The 15523-nt window shown below is 30.2% G+C and overlaps 1 protein-coding gene across 2 annotated transcripts in view; it reads right to left on the bottom strand.

Annotated features, from left to right (window-relative positions):
* Positions 1-10236, bottom strand: part of LOC107455405 (protein spaetzle) — a 36038-nt gene extending 25802 nt beyond the window's left edge. For both annotated transcript variants that reach the window (XR_011637350.1, XM_071183681.1), the window contains exon 1: positions 9797-10236. Coding sequence is in view for 1 of the 2 variants with exons in the window: in XM_071183681.1 (XP_071039782.1) it covers positions 9797-9838 (42 nt within the window). In the remaining variant the exon portion in view is untranslated. The remainder of the gene's footprint in view (positions 1-9796) is intronic.
* Positions 10237-15523: the final 5287 nt, after the last annotated feature.

The raw sequence follows: 15523 nt of genomic DNA, 5'->3' as shown, positions 1-15523 counted from the left end.
AAAGAAATATAGTTAAAATTACACATTATTAACTATTGGAACAAATTTGATTGGCATTCGAATGGTTTAGGGACGAGAACGAACGTTGAGCGAAGTTCTCTGGGAGGCCGAAAAACTAAAAATAAACTGATAAACTTTTTTTTTAAGCTTTTCGAGTAGAACACGGCTTTAAAGTGCATTTAAAAATAATAAATAAAAAAAAAAGCAACGAGATGAATATTTTAAAATTCTAATATTGTTTTCTTTTTTAAAGAAATATATTTCTAAATGACTGTTAACTTCAAAATATTTTATTTTATATTTCATAACCGTCATCAAACAGCCGACCCAATTTTGGGTTTATGAGTGCTAATGTTCAACTTCGAAGCCTTGTAATTTTGAACCAATCCAGAAGACAAGGAAACTCCTGGATCAGTACCCCTAGCGGTATAATTTGTTATGGGAACATGGAGGACTTTGTGACTCGACCAATTTAACGTGCATCAGTCACCATTTACTAAGCGGAGAGTCTTCGACTGGCGGGGATCGAACCCACGACCTCTTGATCATGGGCCCAGTGCCCTACCAACAAGGCTATCCCAGCCCTGAAATGATCCATATGAGGCAACTTTTTTCTTCTTGAAGGTGTTTGCAAAAAATGGCTTTCATTTTCACATTCAATTTATACTCCGCCACCATTAAAATAAGAAATTATCGCAGCTACTAAAGTTAGATTTAGATAACTTTTATTTGTTGAAAACAACGCGATAAAATTTATTATTAGGCATGAGTTTTACAGTCGCACGTCATTTTCTGCTATAAACAGAAATAAAGTATCAGAATTGCATAACTTCAGACTTTAAACTGAGCAAAGCGTGTCATAAAAAGTAGTTGAGGAAAAGTATGGCTCTCAATTAGCACATTGGCTTATACAGTCGGCTGCAGCTATCAAATCCATTATTACATTACCAGCTGTTAGACGGGATGAGCAGCTGTAGCTTTTTCTTAGTATTTCTTCCTTTCTGTCAAATGGATAGCATATACTCCGTTGGGAAGAAGTATGCTTATTTTCTTAGAATTAAATAGTAAATACAGGGTTGACTATGGGGAAAATATTATTGAATATAATACATTACTTGTTCAATAATTTGAGTGTTTAATATTTTAAATCAAATACGGGAAAGATTTATGAACAAATGCTGACAGTACAAGAATCAAAAGTACTGTTTTAATTATATTTCAAGACAGGAATTGCTATATAACCAGGGGTCTGTTTAGAAGAAATTTGGGTCCGTTAACGGACCCTTCACAAAATATCTTTTTATAAAAACGGACCCTTCACAAAATATTTTAACTAAAAAACGGACCCTTCACAAAATTATTTTTCTTTTAATCGGACCCTTCACAAATTTGTTCATCTTCAATATTGTTTTTTTAATCGAATAAACCCTTCCCAGGGCTGAAAACAGGAAAGATGGATGCAAACGAATTAGGTTTTGTCTTCGGCAGACGATTCTTTCCGAAATGAATATTCGGCGTTCAGCAGTATAGACTAAATACCAAATATTTGTAGTTGCATCGCTAATTTAGTAGCTGCAATTTTTTTAAATTATAATTTCACAGTGTTGAGCATAATTCTCGTATGTCTTTACAATTTAAAAACTCATTGAAAATTTTTTTTTGCAATAACGGACCCTATTTGCACAAATTCATAAAAGCGGACCCTGGTTGAAAGAATGTGAGTAATTTTTTCACAATTTCACGAAAACCGGACCCTTCACAAAATGTCTGGACAGACCCCTGATAACTATGGATAATTAATTTAATTAATTTGGATAATTAATTGGATGATTAATTTAAAGATGTAACTCTCTGTGTAAAACTAAATGGTGGATTTCGCAAAGTAATGGACTATTTTTTTTCTAATTAATTTTTTTTTCTGTTAAGTGTTCCGTAATGACCACTCTTAATTTATATTTTTATACTTATCAAAAATGAAGTCAAAAATTACGCACATTAGTGGTCACAACACACAAACGCAATCAAAATTTAACGATTCATTACTGAGGAAGGTCATATTAAAAACATTAAAGTCCGTTTGATTGACAGAGGAATAAACCGAGAGGAATTGATAGGTAATTGTTAGGAAAAGTCCTCTTTTCCTTTTCTTATATTATCTCAATTTCATGTTTTCTTATAATTATGGTTAAAAATTGCATCTAAATTTGTTCAGTATTAGATTTTTAAACGTAATTTAATAATTTGGTCACTTACTTGACAAACTCGCCAAATCTTCAAATTACTGTAAAACAACTATTTCTGCATCTATTAGAATGCCAATTTTTACAATGATTATTAAAAAACATAAAATTAAGTTAATATCACTTGTTCTACTTGTAGGTATTTATTCAAAGGCACATGTAAAAACAGTTCATAATAGGGAAGCACCCCTAGCGACGTACGATGACGTTTTATGTAATGGATTCTTAATTCTTTTGATGGATCCCACTTCCCCTTCAAGTTTGTCTGATGATTTTAAAATCATCTTGTATGTTTTTCTTATCAGACAAGAAAAAAAGATTCAATTTTCCCTTCTACGCTGCAAATGATATCTGTTGCAAAATAAACATTAATATCGTTTACAGTTTTGAAAGGCTTTGTAAGATTTTAAATTGACTAAATAAATCGAGTGTTTTCCTGAAATATTTTCTTTAACTAATGANTTTATAGCAAAAAATGGCTTTCATTTTCACATTCAATTTATACTCCGCCACCATTAAAATAAGAAATTATCGCAGCTACTAACGTTAGATTTAGATAACTTTTATTTGTTGAAAACAACGCGATAAAATTTATTATTAGGCATGAGTTTTACAGTCGCACGTCATTTTCTGCTATAAACAGAAATAAAGTATCAGAATTGCATAACTTCAGACTTTAAACTGTGCAAAGCGTGTCATAAAAAGTACAGTAGAACCTCGATTAACCGAGCTTTGATTAACCGCGGTTTCTGTTAACCGAGGCAATAACGAAGTCTAATTTTATTTTTTTTACCTCCTTTCTAAAATGAGCTTGGAAAAAATTGTGCATATTTGAGTTCGTTGTTGTCCGGGTCGTTGTATTTTCTTGAGATTCGTGTTATTTTTGAATATGCGTCTTTCGATACTTAACTAAGTATAGTTAAAAAAAATTCCATTTTACTTTTCAAAATTTACTACTAGAGTTAATTTCCTTTTTAAATCGTTTTAGCTGTGAAACATAAGTTCATATATGTTTATTTTTATCATTTAAGACGCGTTCTATTGTTTTTTACCTTAAAAGTAGTTAAATTCACAAGCACGGAGGGTTTTTATGCATGGTTTCTATTAACCGAGATTTCCGATATCCGAGGTACTAGCGGTCCCAATTAGCTCGGATAATCGAGGTCTTACTGTAGTTGAGGAATAATATGGCTCTCAATTAACACATTGGCTTATACAGTCGGCTGCAGCTATCAAATCCATTATTACATTGCCAGCTGTTAGACGGGATGAGCAGCTGTAGCTTTTTCTTAGTATTCCTTCTTTTCTGTCATTGGATATTATATATACAGTTGGGAAGAAGTATGCTTATTTTCTTCTAATTAAATAGTAAATATAGGGTTGACTATGGGGAAAAATATCATTGAATATATTACATTACTTGTTCAATAACTTGAGTGTTTAACATTTTAAATCAAGTACGGGAAAGATTTATAAACAAATGCTGACAATACAAGAATAAAAAGTACTGTTTTACTTATATTTCAAGACAGGAATTTCTATATAACTAATAAATGGATAATTAATTTAAAGCTGTAACTCTCTGTGAAAAACTAAATGGTAGATTTCGCAAAGTAATGGACAATTTTTTTGACTCATGAATTTTTTTTTCTGTTAAGTGTTCCGTAATGACCACTCTTAATTTATATTTTTATACTTATCAAAAATGAAGTCAGAAATTACGCATATTAGTGGTCACAACACACAAACGCAATCAAAATTTAACGATTCATTACTGAGGAAGGTCATATTAAAAACATTAAAGTCCGTTTGATTGACAGAGGAATAAACCGAGAGGAATTGATAGGTAATTGTTAGAAAAATTCCTCTTTTCCTTTTTTTTTTCATTTTCTTATATTATCTCATTTTCATGTTTTCTTACAATTATGGTTGAAAATTGCATCTAAATTCGTTAAGTATTAGATTTTTAAATGTAATTTAATAATTTGGTCACTTACTTGACAAACTCGCCAAATCTTCAAATTACTGTAAAACAACTATTTCTGCATCTATTAGAATGCCAATTTTTACAATGATTATTAAAAAACATAAAATTAAGTTAATATCACTTGTTCTACTTGTAGGTATTTATTCAAAGGCACATGTAAAAACAGTTCATAATAGGGAAGCACCCCTAGCGACGTACGATGACGTTTTATGTAATGGATTCTTAATTCTTTTGATGGATCCCACTTCCCCTTCAAGTTTGTCTGATGATTTTAAAATCATCTTGTATGTTTTTCTTATCAGACAAGAAAAAAAGATTCAATTTTCCCTTCTACGCTGCAAATGATATCTGTTGCGAAATAAACATTAATATCGTTTACAGTTTTAAAAGGCTTTGTAAGATTTTAAATTGGTTAAATCGAGTGTTTTCCTGAAATATTTTCGTCAACTAATGAAATATATAAGCATCCAAATAAAGTTAAAATCTAATGATTTCTTTTTTTTTTTTCAGTGTCGGGTAAATTAACAGACATTAAGTATGAAATGAATAATCGCTAAAAAACTGACGCAGAAAGACATTTAATTGATAATGTAAAAACTTTGCTTCGAAAACCATTAACGTGGAAAAAGTTGCCGCGTTCCGAGTGCTCAAAAACAGGCGCCCATTCACAAGACTCACTACGCGTGAAGGAGAAAAACAAAATAGATTAATAAGGAAAAAAACTCAAAATTATCAACTAAAAATTGGAAAGTAAAAGGTGAAAAAAAAAACTAGACTTATTCTTTTACGAGGAAACTGTTATGCTTAGAAACATGAACTCTAGATAATATTTAAAAAAAGTATGTATCTATGTCTGTGAAAATAAAAAAGACAAGTTTGTGTGTCTGTCTCTCTTATAACTCCAGGATCATTTGTCCTAAGGTCCTAAAATTTGGACAGTCGGAGAAAAAAGAAACTTTGGCCCACATTCTTAGTCATTTAAAAAATTCCTTTAGTCCGATAGGGAGGCGTTTAAAAACTGAATTTTTCACATCGGTTCAAAATTAAACATTGTTATATTCAGTAGAGATATAAATCTTTTTGATGATATGTTTCTCCATTCCAACTTTTTCTCTCAACAAAATTTCTTAATATTTAAATTAGTAACTTGTAGATTCAGACATCCTAAGGAGGGAGCAACTAAGAATAGACTTGAAATTATTTTAATTTAACAAACCTCAAACAAGAATTGCAAAAAAAATTTGAAATCAAAAGTTTTGAGGCGATTCAGTTTCTAGAAACTTTTATTGAAATCAATACCTATATATTGAATTCTATTTCCTAAATGAGTGTTTATTTTATCCGCTTAAATATGAAGATTGGGAAAAACACGCCTTTGGCCACTCGTCTTTTGTTTATTCAAGAAACCGAGAAAGTTTCATATTCTGCAAACGTCTTCAAATTTAGAATTCAAAAATTAACTGTTGGTCACATAAAAAAGTAATGGAAGGAAGTGTGCATGATCTTTTAAGATCAGGAGTCCCAAGAAAAGGTCAATCCGAATAAATAATGTAGTTTCGGTTTTATAAACAAGATCCTTGCTCAGTGTCACTGAAGAATGTTCTTGTTTATAGAACTGAAGTTATAGTATGCGCTCTTATGCATTTTCATTTGTACTTTGTGCACGTTTCTTTTTTTTTTTTTTTGCTTCATATTCTTACTTAAGATGATTAATTTCAATGAAAGTTTGGAAAAGCTGAATTGTCTCAAAACGTTTGATATCAATCTTTCAAAATATCGTTTGATGTTAGTTGAATTAAAAGTTTTCAAGTCCTTTGTTAATTGTTTCCCATGTAAGATAACTAAGTCCCGCACCAGCCACAGGGCTGACTTAAAATATCCTCAGTGGTCCTCTCAGTCCCCTTGTTGTCTGGCTGACCGGGGGAAGTTTTCGTGTTTTTTCTCTCCATGTAGCACAAATGCGGGTAAGTTCAATCTAAAAGTCCTCCAGAGATTCAAGATTATTATTAACTTGATATCCTCAGTGGTAGACGGATCATGGGTTAGAGTCCCCTCGCATTCAGGCTAACCGTGGGAGGTTTTTGTGGCTTTCCTTTCAATGTAACGCAAATGCTAGTTAGTTCCATCAGAATGTCTACCACGAAAGTAAATTTCTCATAATACTTGATCCAGGAGTTCTCTTGTTTTCTGGATCGGGTTCAAAATTACAAGGCTACGGAGTTAAACATTAGTACGAAAAATTGGGTCAGCTGTTCAACGAAGGTTATAAAATGAATGGTTTAAATACCATATAATTAGGTTCTATTAACCGGATTTTTGTGGTAAGAAATTTTATTTTCATACAGTATGGTAATCTTGCCATAATTTTTTTTTCACCGAGCAAAAAATGGAAATTGGATTTGAGTGGTTTCTCTGGTTTTTCTTTGTATGTTACACAATCTCTGGTTAGTTTCAATAATAAAATCATTTTCTCAGTCTTTTTTGTAGCAATATTTGACCTTTAAATTGAACAAAAAAATTTTTAGAAAATTTTTTTTCAGCGTTATTACTATAATGGCAATAAAATAGAATAAAAAATAGACGACTTTTTCAATATTTTTCGCGAAGAAATTTTTTTGTGGATAATTTCTGCTAAATACATAAGGAAATTAAAAATAATGTATTTAAATCTGCAATAAAGATAAAGTATTTCAGAGTATACTTAATATCTCAAACGTGCCTATTACCAATATGTTAGAATTCTTAAGTTCCATTTGAAAAAAGCATGTATTTTCTTTCAGTACGGCTAGAAAAACTTATGAAATTTAAATGAAGTATTTTTGTGTTGAGCAGGGAAGTATATAAGCTACTTAATACATTTATTTTCCAATTTTATCACTTTTACTGAAACTATATATGCAGAATACTACGGAGTATGCATGGTAATACGAGTTAACTTGATTTTTTTGTCGTATGCCTGTTTAGGCAGTGGAGGTGCGATTGTTCCTGTTTTTCAGTGGCGCCATCTATGGCTAGGAATTCGACTTCTGCCACGCCATTCACACAACCACAGCCCGTTTATAGGGCGGGTCACATTCACACACAAAGGAGAAAAGACATAAAACACACACAGAGAGAAAGAAACACCCATGCCTTGCCCGTGATTCTAACCCAGGACCTTTCTGATGCAAGGACAGTTCCCTGCCCCCTACACAGGCCGGTCAGCGAGTTAACTTGATCGAAAACCAAACAGTTATATCACAACATATCGTATTTATAACAGCTAACAGCATTTTGGTAGATGTAATGTTTCTCGCACATAAAAATTCTTATTTTTCTCTATGTTAAAAGAAAACGTACACACCGTTACTGCTGCTTTGGGTGTTCAACTTCACGTTACAATTTGTTTTTCTGCGCAGAAACTAGTCGACTTAAGAAAGTTTGAAATAACGATGTGTTAAAAAAATATACAAGGAGTACGATGAAATACAAAAAATGAAATTCAATTATTGGTTTGAGAATTATCAAACGTTAAACTTTTACTAAAAAAACAATACGAAATGATCTACAGTCCGTCGATTTTTAAATTTTTTTTGTTTATTTATTTGTTTTTTTAGAAATTTCTTGCTTCTGCCTTTTTTTTTTTTTAATTTTGATAAAATTTCTTATTTACTATTTTTGCTTTGTTGCAAAAAATTTTTTTACCACGAGATCTTATTTTATAAGCAAGCTCTTAACCTATTGCCAAAAGTAACAAAAATATGAATAAATAAAAGTTCCAAAAATATGAATAAAATGTGAATAATTATTAGATGTTGCGAGATATAAATCTTAATATTTATTTCGAAATTTTTACAAACATAAAGAAAAAAACTCATGGTGACAAAAATCTCCGCGAATGTGAACAGCTTTTTTATGTAAGGTTTCAAGAAGTTAGTTTATTATCCATTTATTGCTTTTTATTACGTTATACAATAGGTATTCCTAAGTTTAATTTTTTTTTTAGTACAGTGGATTATTTTTCAAATCTATGTAATCATTCATTTTGCTAATATATTAACAAAATGTTATTTCATGAAATCATAAAAAAATTTTTTTAACAAAATAATCTTTTAAAAAAATATGGACTTAAAAGAAAGAAAAAATTACGAATTAGAAGGAGCAATAAAGGTGTTGATGAGCTGTGTGAGCAGGGAGCGAAGTCGCCAAATTCAATTAAAAATTAAAAAAAATCCGATGAGGAAAATACGAACGGATGTGCATTGTAGAATTGGGATAAACATAACTAAACAACTAAACGCCATTTGCTTCATGAAACTAAAATGTTTAAATGCAGAATATTTTACTCTTACAAGATATGATTTAAGAAATCAATTTCCCACTTACATATCCTCATGCAACTCATTTTTACCATTGAATAAAAATTTAATTTTAAAAGAAATACGAAAATCGCATACAAAATGGTTTAAAAATATTTTGGCAAAGAACACATTAATAATATTTATGATAAATAGACTTGTTCATTAACATAAACAGGACAACAGGACCTGTTTATTAACGCAACCTTTATTAACATAAACGTCATGTTATTTACCTGCTTAATTTTATTTATTATTTATTTAATAAATTGCCATAGAAATTTGCAAACTTTTTTTTAAAAATTTTTTAGATTTTTTGTATCTATAAAAATCAAAATGTATGTAAGTTTAACTTTCCAAGTAAAATAAATATAACAGAGTTTCACTTACTCTTAATCTCAATTTATCGCTTTTTTAAATATTTGTTTATACATTTGACGCATACGTTATCAAGACAGTAATCGTAGTTCGCGTATTTGTTATTTCTATCTACTCGAATACGGTAATTTGCTTTTAAGTGCGACAGAACTTTATCGTATGATTTAAAACTTCGTTATTTCAATCCCACAACAAACTTTTTCGTCAAGGTAAATGAAATCCCCGAAAAAAAGTAAATAAAAAAATGTTAAAGAGCTAACCGTTAATTTCATATACGTTAAAGTCAACTAACATCTATTTTAATCGTAAAAAAATATCATTATATTTGTTTAGAAGCATTAAATGCTTTGAACGAAATATGACTTTTATTACCAACTTGGGATCAATATGAATTTATTTTAGAAAAAAAAATATTTCTCACCATTGGTATATACATTAGGAAAAAATTATAATAACTGAAGCTTTTACATCATATTTGGGTGTCAAAAATTAAAAAAAGTTAATGTAGGTAAAAGTATGTTTAAAAACAATATAATGAAAGATGTATGCAAAAATAAAATTATGAAAGCAATTTTAGAAATGAATGTAAAAAAAAATCACTCTTCTGTAAAAACAAAACAATAAACCATAAAATATAATACAACATAATTAAAAAAGGAAATTTTAAAAAAAAAATTTTTTTCCTTTACTTTAGTGAGAAATAAATCAAACTTAATTTTGTTTGGATGATTTAGTCAATATTGTTTCTTTTTTATGGTTATGCTTCGCTCAGATGTAATTATTGATAGAAAAATAACTCATTCACGCGTGTTTTTCCGTAATCACGACAAAATTATATAAAAATGTTCACTTACCAAAAAACAGTTGGTAATTGCCCGGTGCCATTTGAAAGCCATTTTTAGCGGAACTTGTCCCAGAAATTCGACATAACTACCTGTTGGGGGAAGTTAGTGACAGATAAGGTACAACTAGGAGAAAAGTCACCAAGATCATTATTTTTTTGTTATTATTTTAATTCAAGGTCATGACGTCTATAATGTAGGAAATGTGACGTCACGAGATCAACCCCATTCGGGCCCATTTCTACGAGGTGTAACAAAAACTTTTATTTCAATGGACTTTCATTTCATTTCGTTTGTTTAATGTCCGGTGATGATTTCAGGAAAGTCCGCAGTTTGTTTTGGTCAGCAGCCAAATACTGAAGTGTTATAATTGGAGTCGGAAATTGAAACACGGCTTTAATTTTCCAAGGAACAGACAGCTGATTTCTAAACCTGTTCTCTTGACACTATCTGTAGCATCCGTGATGAGTATTTATCTTTCTTGGAGGATGCAAATTCATGAAAGATTGACAACAAAGTTGACCTCGTTCACAATTTGAAATGAGGTTTTAAAAACAGATGACAAAGCTTGAGAAAAGGTACTCACTTTCTAAATTTAAAAAAAAAAATTAAACAAAAAAAAAATAAAAATGAGGGAGGAAAAGAAAATTCATATCTTTTGTCAGTTTTATTGGTTTTCTTTTTCTTCATTTTTTATATTTTTAAAATTTTAACTCTTAATTAACATTTTTTTTGTTTCACTAATAAATATGAACGAAACACGAACATACATTTTTAAAAGCTGTAAAAAAAACTGAAAAAGTTTTAAAAGTGGGTGATAAAGGTTGAAGAATCTAAATAATGATTAAAAGGTTGAACTCAAATTATGATTTTTAGCAAACAAGAAAGACGTATTGTTAAATTTTTCTATCTTAAGAACTATTTGACTAATTTTGTTTAAATGTTGTATTTTGTTACATCAACTTTTCACTGTTTAAAACGAAAGTAAGAATTTGCATTTCTACAATTAAAAAACATTTTTATCATTATTAATAAAAAATAAATAATTATTAAAAGTCATTTTTTTACATTTTTTTTTCGGTACTAAAATTTTTTAGTTCGCCCGAGATAAATACTCAAAAAGGAAAATTTACATCAAGCGGTCCAACCGCTTTTCTGTCTAAATTGAGCCATGTTTTTCAAATTGAGGCAACTCCCCGTATTTTGATGGTTTAAATCCAAGACCGTTAGGAAAAAGTTGTTTATTCAGAGAAAGTGCGTTTTTGTCCCTGATTCTGCAGCTTAGTTAATATATAACACTAACACTAGTTAACTTGCATATATCAGGTCATCCTTTTGAACTAATAACTTAGTTTGTCAAAATCTGATCATTAGAACAAAAATTATTCCGAGAGTTTCCTTTTTTTGCTCACTGTCTTACAAAGAAGCTATTCAGATAAGTGTATAAAGTATGTGAGAAAAAATTACAATTCAATAGTATTTATAAGTTAACAATTCAAGGTACACAGAAAGCACAACATAATTTTACTATGCAATATAAATCAAATAATTAAAAATATGGAAGTAGATAAAATATGGATCGAGGCAAGTATCAAGTACAAAAACTGAAGAATTCTTACAAACTCATGACTTTTTTTAGGAAATTGTGTCTTTATCAGGTGACAATAAAAATAAATAATTTTATAAGCAGCAATATTTTTAAAACTCGTCTTTCTAAAAATCCAGACACCCTATTCCAGACAAACTAGCGAGAACTGCTTCAGTGCATAAAAATTGTTCACAATATTATAATTCAGTAAAAAGAATAAAGTACCAACTTTTGTCTAAATACATTAAAAAAAACCTGTTTATTTTAGCACTCAAAATATTTGTAAAAAAATTCAATTAAGGTATTTTAACTATGGCTTTTTAAAATTGCACGATTAAAACCAACTTTATGGAATTACTCGTTACGTTATTGTTGGTTATATACCTGTAAACTAAAGGTAAGTCATAACAGATATTTTCAAATAACATGTAACTACTCTTACAATACAAAGTAGTATTTGTCATAAACATCTGTTACAAAATGTCTTGGAATAATGCTTCGTTGTAGAAACAACTGAAACAGATATAGATTTAGATTTTCGTCTAAAATTAATCTGAAAAAACAGCTATCAGTGTTGAATGTTCAAATTTAATTGATTACATTTGAATGTTTTCGAATTTATGTTTGACTGAATTATTGAAAACAAGCTCAAAAAATTATTGAAACTATTGATGACGATATTTATTATTGGATGAAAAGCAATTGAATCCACGTGTTCAATTATGAAAGCTTTTATTGGTTGAACTAAATCACTAACAGATAAAATACGAAGTATTTTATAATCATGAATATTATAAAAGATATTAAGTCCGTCTTTTCAATTTCTATATTTTTTCTTAGAGACACTTAGAAAATAAAAGAAACTTTAAAATAAATTAATAAAGTGTAGTTTAAATAAAACGAAAATATATACAGTCGAACCTCGCTAACTTGAACCTCGATTTCACGAATTTTTCGATATCTCGAAGAAAAAAAAATTCCCTTCAAATTTCCTATACACTCAATGTTAAAAAAAAACTTGATATCTCGAATTTTTTTTTGCTAATCTAACGATAACTTGAATTTTTTTTCCATAAATAGTGTAAATTTTTTTTCTGAAAATAAAAATAATATTCCCCCCAAAAAAATTTAAGAATAGAAAAACGATTCTCATAATCATAACCAATTCTCAAACAAGCACTTTCTGCAGTGGACACTGTAAGGAGATTTATTGAGNATTCTGGTATTTGCTCTTAGGTACAAAAAGGTTGGGGACCACTGCTGTAAGGAGATTTATTGAGAGGCAGCTGAATATGTCAGAGGAGACATTTAAAGCCATAGTCCACTTAGAAAGTGTTATAGACAAACTTTCTTACACATCTCTAAAGCAAACAACAATTGAATCTTTTTAAGTATTTTTCGAATAAATATGGTGTTAGTAAGGTATATAAAGAGCAATTTTCTTAATTCGACCAACATGCGATTTTCGATAATTCGAATTTTCGGTATCTCGAATTTTTTCTCCTCTCCCTTCAAGTTCGAGATATCGAGGTTTGACTGTATAAAAAATAAGCTTTAGACAACCAAATTGTGCTTTTGTGCCTAATACTTTGTTATTGATCCTTGAAAATAACATGTTTCATTCATAACAGACACGATTCAGTTACAGATACAGAGATTTCTGAAAATACAAGCCATCACAGCCGTTAAATGACGCTCTTCTGTCTGAACAAAAAGATTCAAACTGATGGACGTCACACAATTTGAATGAAGCAAAATTATACAGTGGAAATCGTGCCCATTGTTTCGGTTTCCTCTAAACTAGATAAAATATTGTGTTATAGTGTTGCAAGTTTTATAACTGCCTGCTTTTATAACTGTCATTCAATGCAGATAAAGTAATATTTTCATCTCTTTCTTTTTTAATGAAATTCCTTATAATATGAAAAACGTATTTAATTCCTTATAATGAATTGCCTGACTACATGAAAAACGAGGAAGCCATTTCATATGAAATTAAATTGAATCGGAAGAAATTGTATACGTATAAAAAGAAATCTACCGAAATTGTTGGCTAATTTATTTGTTCTTCATGTTTCTGAAACATATCTTTATTTTTCTGGTTATTTTATGCTTCAAAAATGTGTCAAAATCTGCATAAATATGTCGGCGAGATTAGTGTTCCTCAATCGCTGATACGCGGCCCGTTACTGGTCGGCAAATATCATTCCCTTAAATTTGATGCTGTTGTTGTTGACGTATGCCTGTTTAGGCAGAGGGGTGCGATTGTTCTTGTTTTCCAGTGGCGCCATCTATGGCCAAGAATTCGCCTTCTGCCACACCATACGTCGCACCCGTTAACAGAGCGGACCCATTCATACATCCATTCATTCATCCACAGATCGTAATTTTGACCATAATCAGAGAACGATCGATCTCCAATCCAGATCCCCCCCCCCAGAGGTCTAGATTTGTTATGGGAACATGGAGGACTTTTGCAACTCGACAGATTTAGCGTGCATCAGTCACTTTACTACACGGGGAATCTTCGGGGTTCGAACTCTCGGACATGAGTCTCGCGCCCTTCCGACCAGGCTATCCCGGCCCCTAGATAGCCTGGTCGTTCTTAAATTTTATATTTATTCAATATCGAATACGATAGAACTTACTACCACAGAAGAAAAAAAAATTATTGAACTAGAAATCACAACGAACATATATCAATTCTGGATGAAAACTGAAAAAGAATATCCCCATCTTTATGCAAAAACCAATTAACACTTTGTAATCTGTATTTCATTTACGTGAAATTATGTTACTTCGGTTAGGAGTTTTATTGAAATAAAACGTTAAAATCGACTTAAATGCGCTTGCTTTACGTTATTGTTACGGATTTGACATCAAAAATTGACATTTATCATAGTCGTTTTATTATTCGATCCTCTTTTTTTTATTACGAGAGAGCAATTTTTTGTTACGTCGGGTGCAAAAGTCGATTATTATTACTATAGACGTCATGTATCGAATGATACTAGACACGTGACAAAATAATCACTAGAAATGTAGATTCAAATGTTATTGCAAAATATTTAAAAAGTGTGGATATTCGTATTCTTCGGCAGACGATTTTTTGAACTCGGCAGATGAAGTAGAATCCATTGTAGAGTGGAATCCCGTAAGAGAATACTGCTAACGTTAATGAATTCTACACAAATGATAATTTGGAATCTTAATTTTTACTGTGTTATACTTTTTTGAAAATACCTTGTGTAAATTATTTAATTTCTCTTATTCTCAGCTTTTTTTTATGAATGTAATTTAACCCTTTCAATCCGATTTTGGCAGCGTTGAAATTTAAGTAAGAAAAACTGTTTATGTTAATGCTGGCATATTAAAACAAGTATGTTATGAGTTTATAGTTTGCGACTTTTCCCGTTTTCCTAGAAATCTCCTGGGATAATCTATTCCAATCGTCTTGAATATTGTAAAAATACCTATATATTGCATGGGAATAAATAATAAAACTAATATAAGCGCATCGAATTCGTAAAGGTATATTGATGCGGAGTTATTCATATCTATTCTCATTGTCTATAATGCATGTATATTTCACAATCAGACTTTATTACCGGTGTTTAAGTAGACCTCCTGTTATTCCTAAAATTTTGAGAATTTGAAAAGTTGACTTAAGAAAACTTATACATTGGTATACTGGCATGTTAGCCAACTGTAAACAACAGCAGCAATCACATTAAATTCAGTTATTTATTTTTTTAAATGTTTATTTGCGTTTTTTATTTCCCATTTACTTAGATTCTTTTGCTATCTACACATAGTTACATAATTTGGTTTCGCTATTTTATTATTTGAATAGCGAAAATTCTATTCGCATTGGAATTAGTATAAATTTTACTTATATTTAAATCAGATTAGGCTCAAAATATTTTTCATTGTAGCGAGTATGTGAATTATCAGAAACTAACCTAAGTGCCACAATTTATTGCAAAATTATTTTTCATTGTAGCGAGCATGTGAATTATCAGTATCAAACCGATCAAAGAATTGTTTAAGTGCCGAATTACAAACCTTACCAGAATAATACCAGTACCTCTATAAAACACGGAAATATTTCACAAGATCGGATTGAGAAATTGTGGGTTAGACATTAGGGG

This window comes from Parasteatoda tepidariorum, chromosome 7, assembly GCF_043381705.1.
Source record: "Parasteatoda tepidariorum isolate YZ-2023 chromosome 7, CAS_Ptep_4.0, whole genome shotgun sequence".
Taxonomy (NCBI): Eukaryota; Metazoa; Arthropoda; class Arachnida; order Araneae; family Theridiidae; genus Parasteatoda; species Parasteatoda tepidariorum.
The sequence above is the reverse complement of the archived record's forward strand: the minus strand, read 5'-3'. Positions and strand labels throughout refer to the sequence as shown.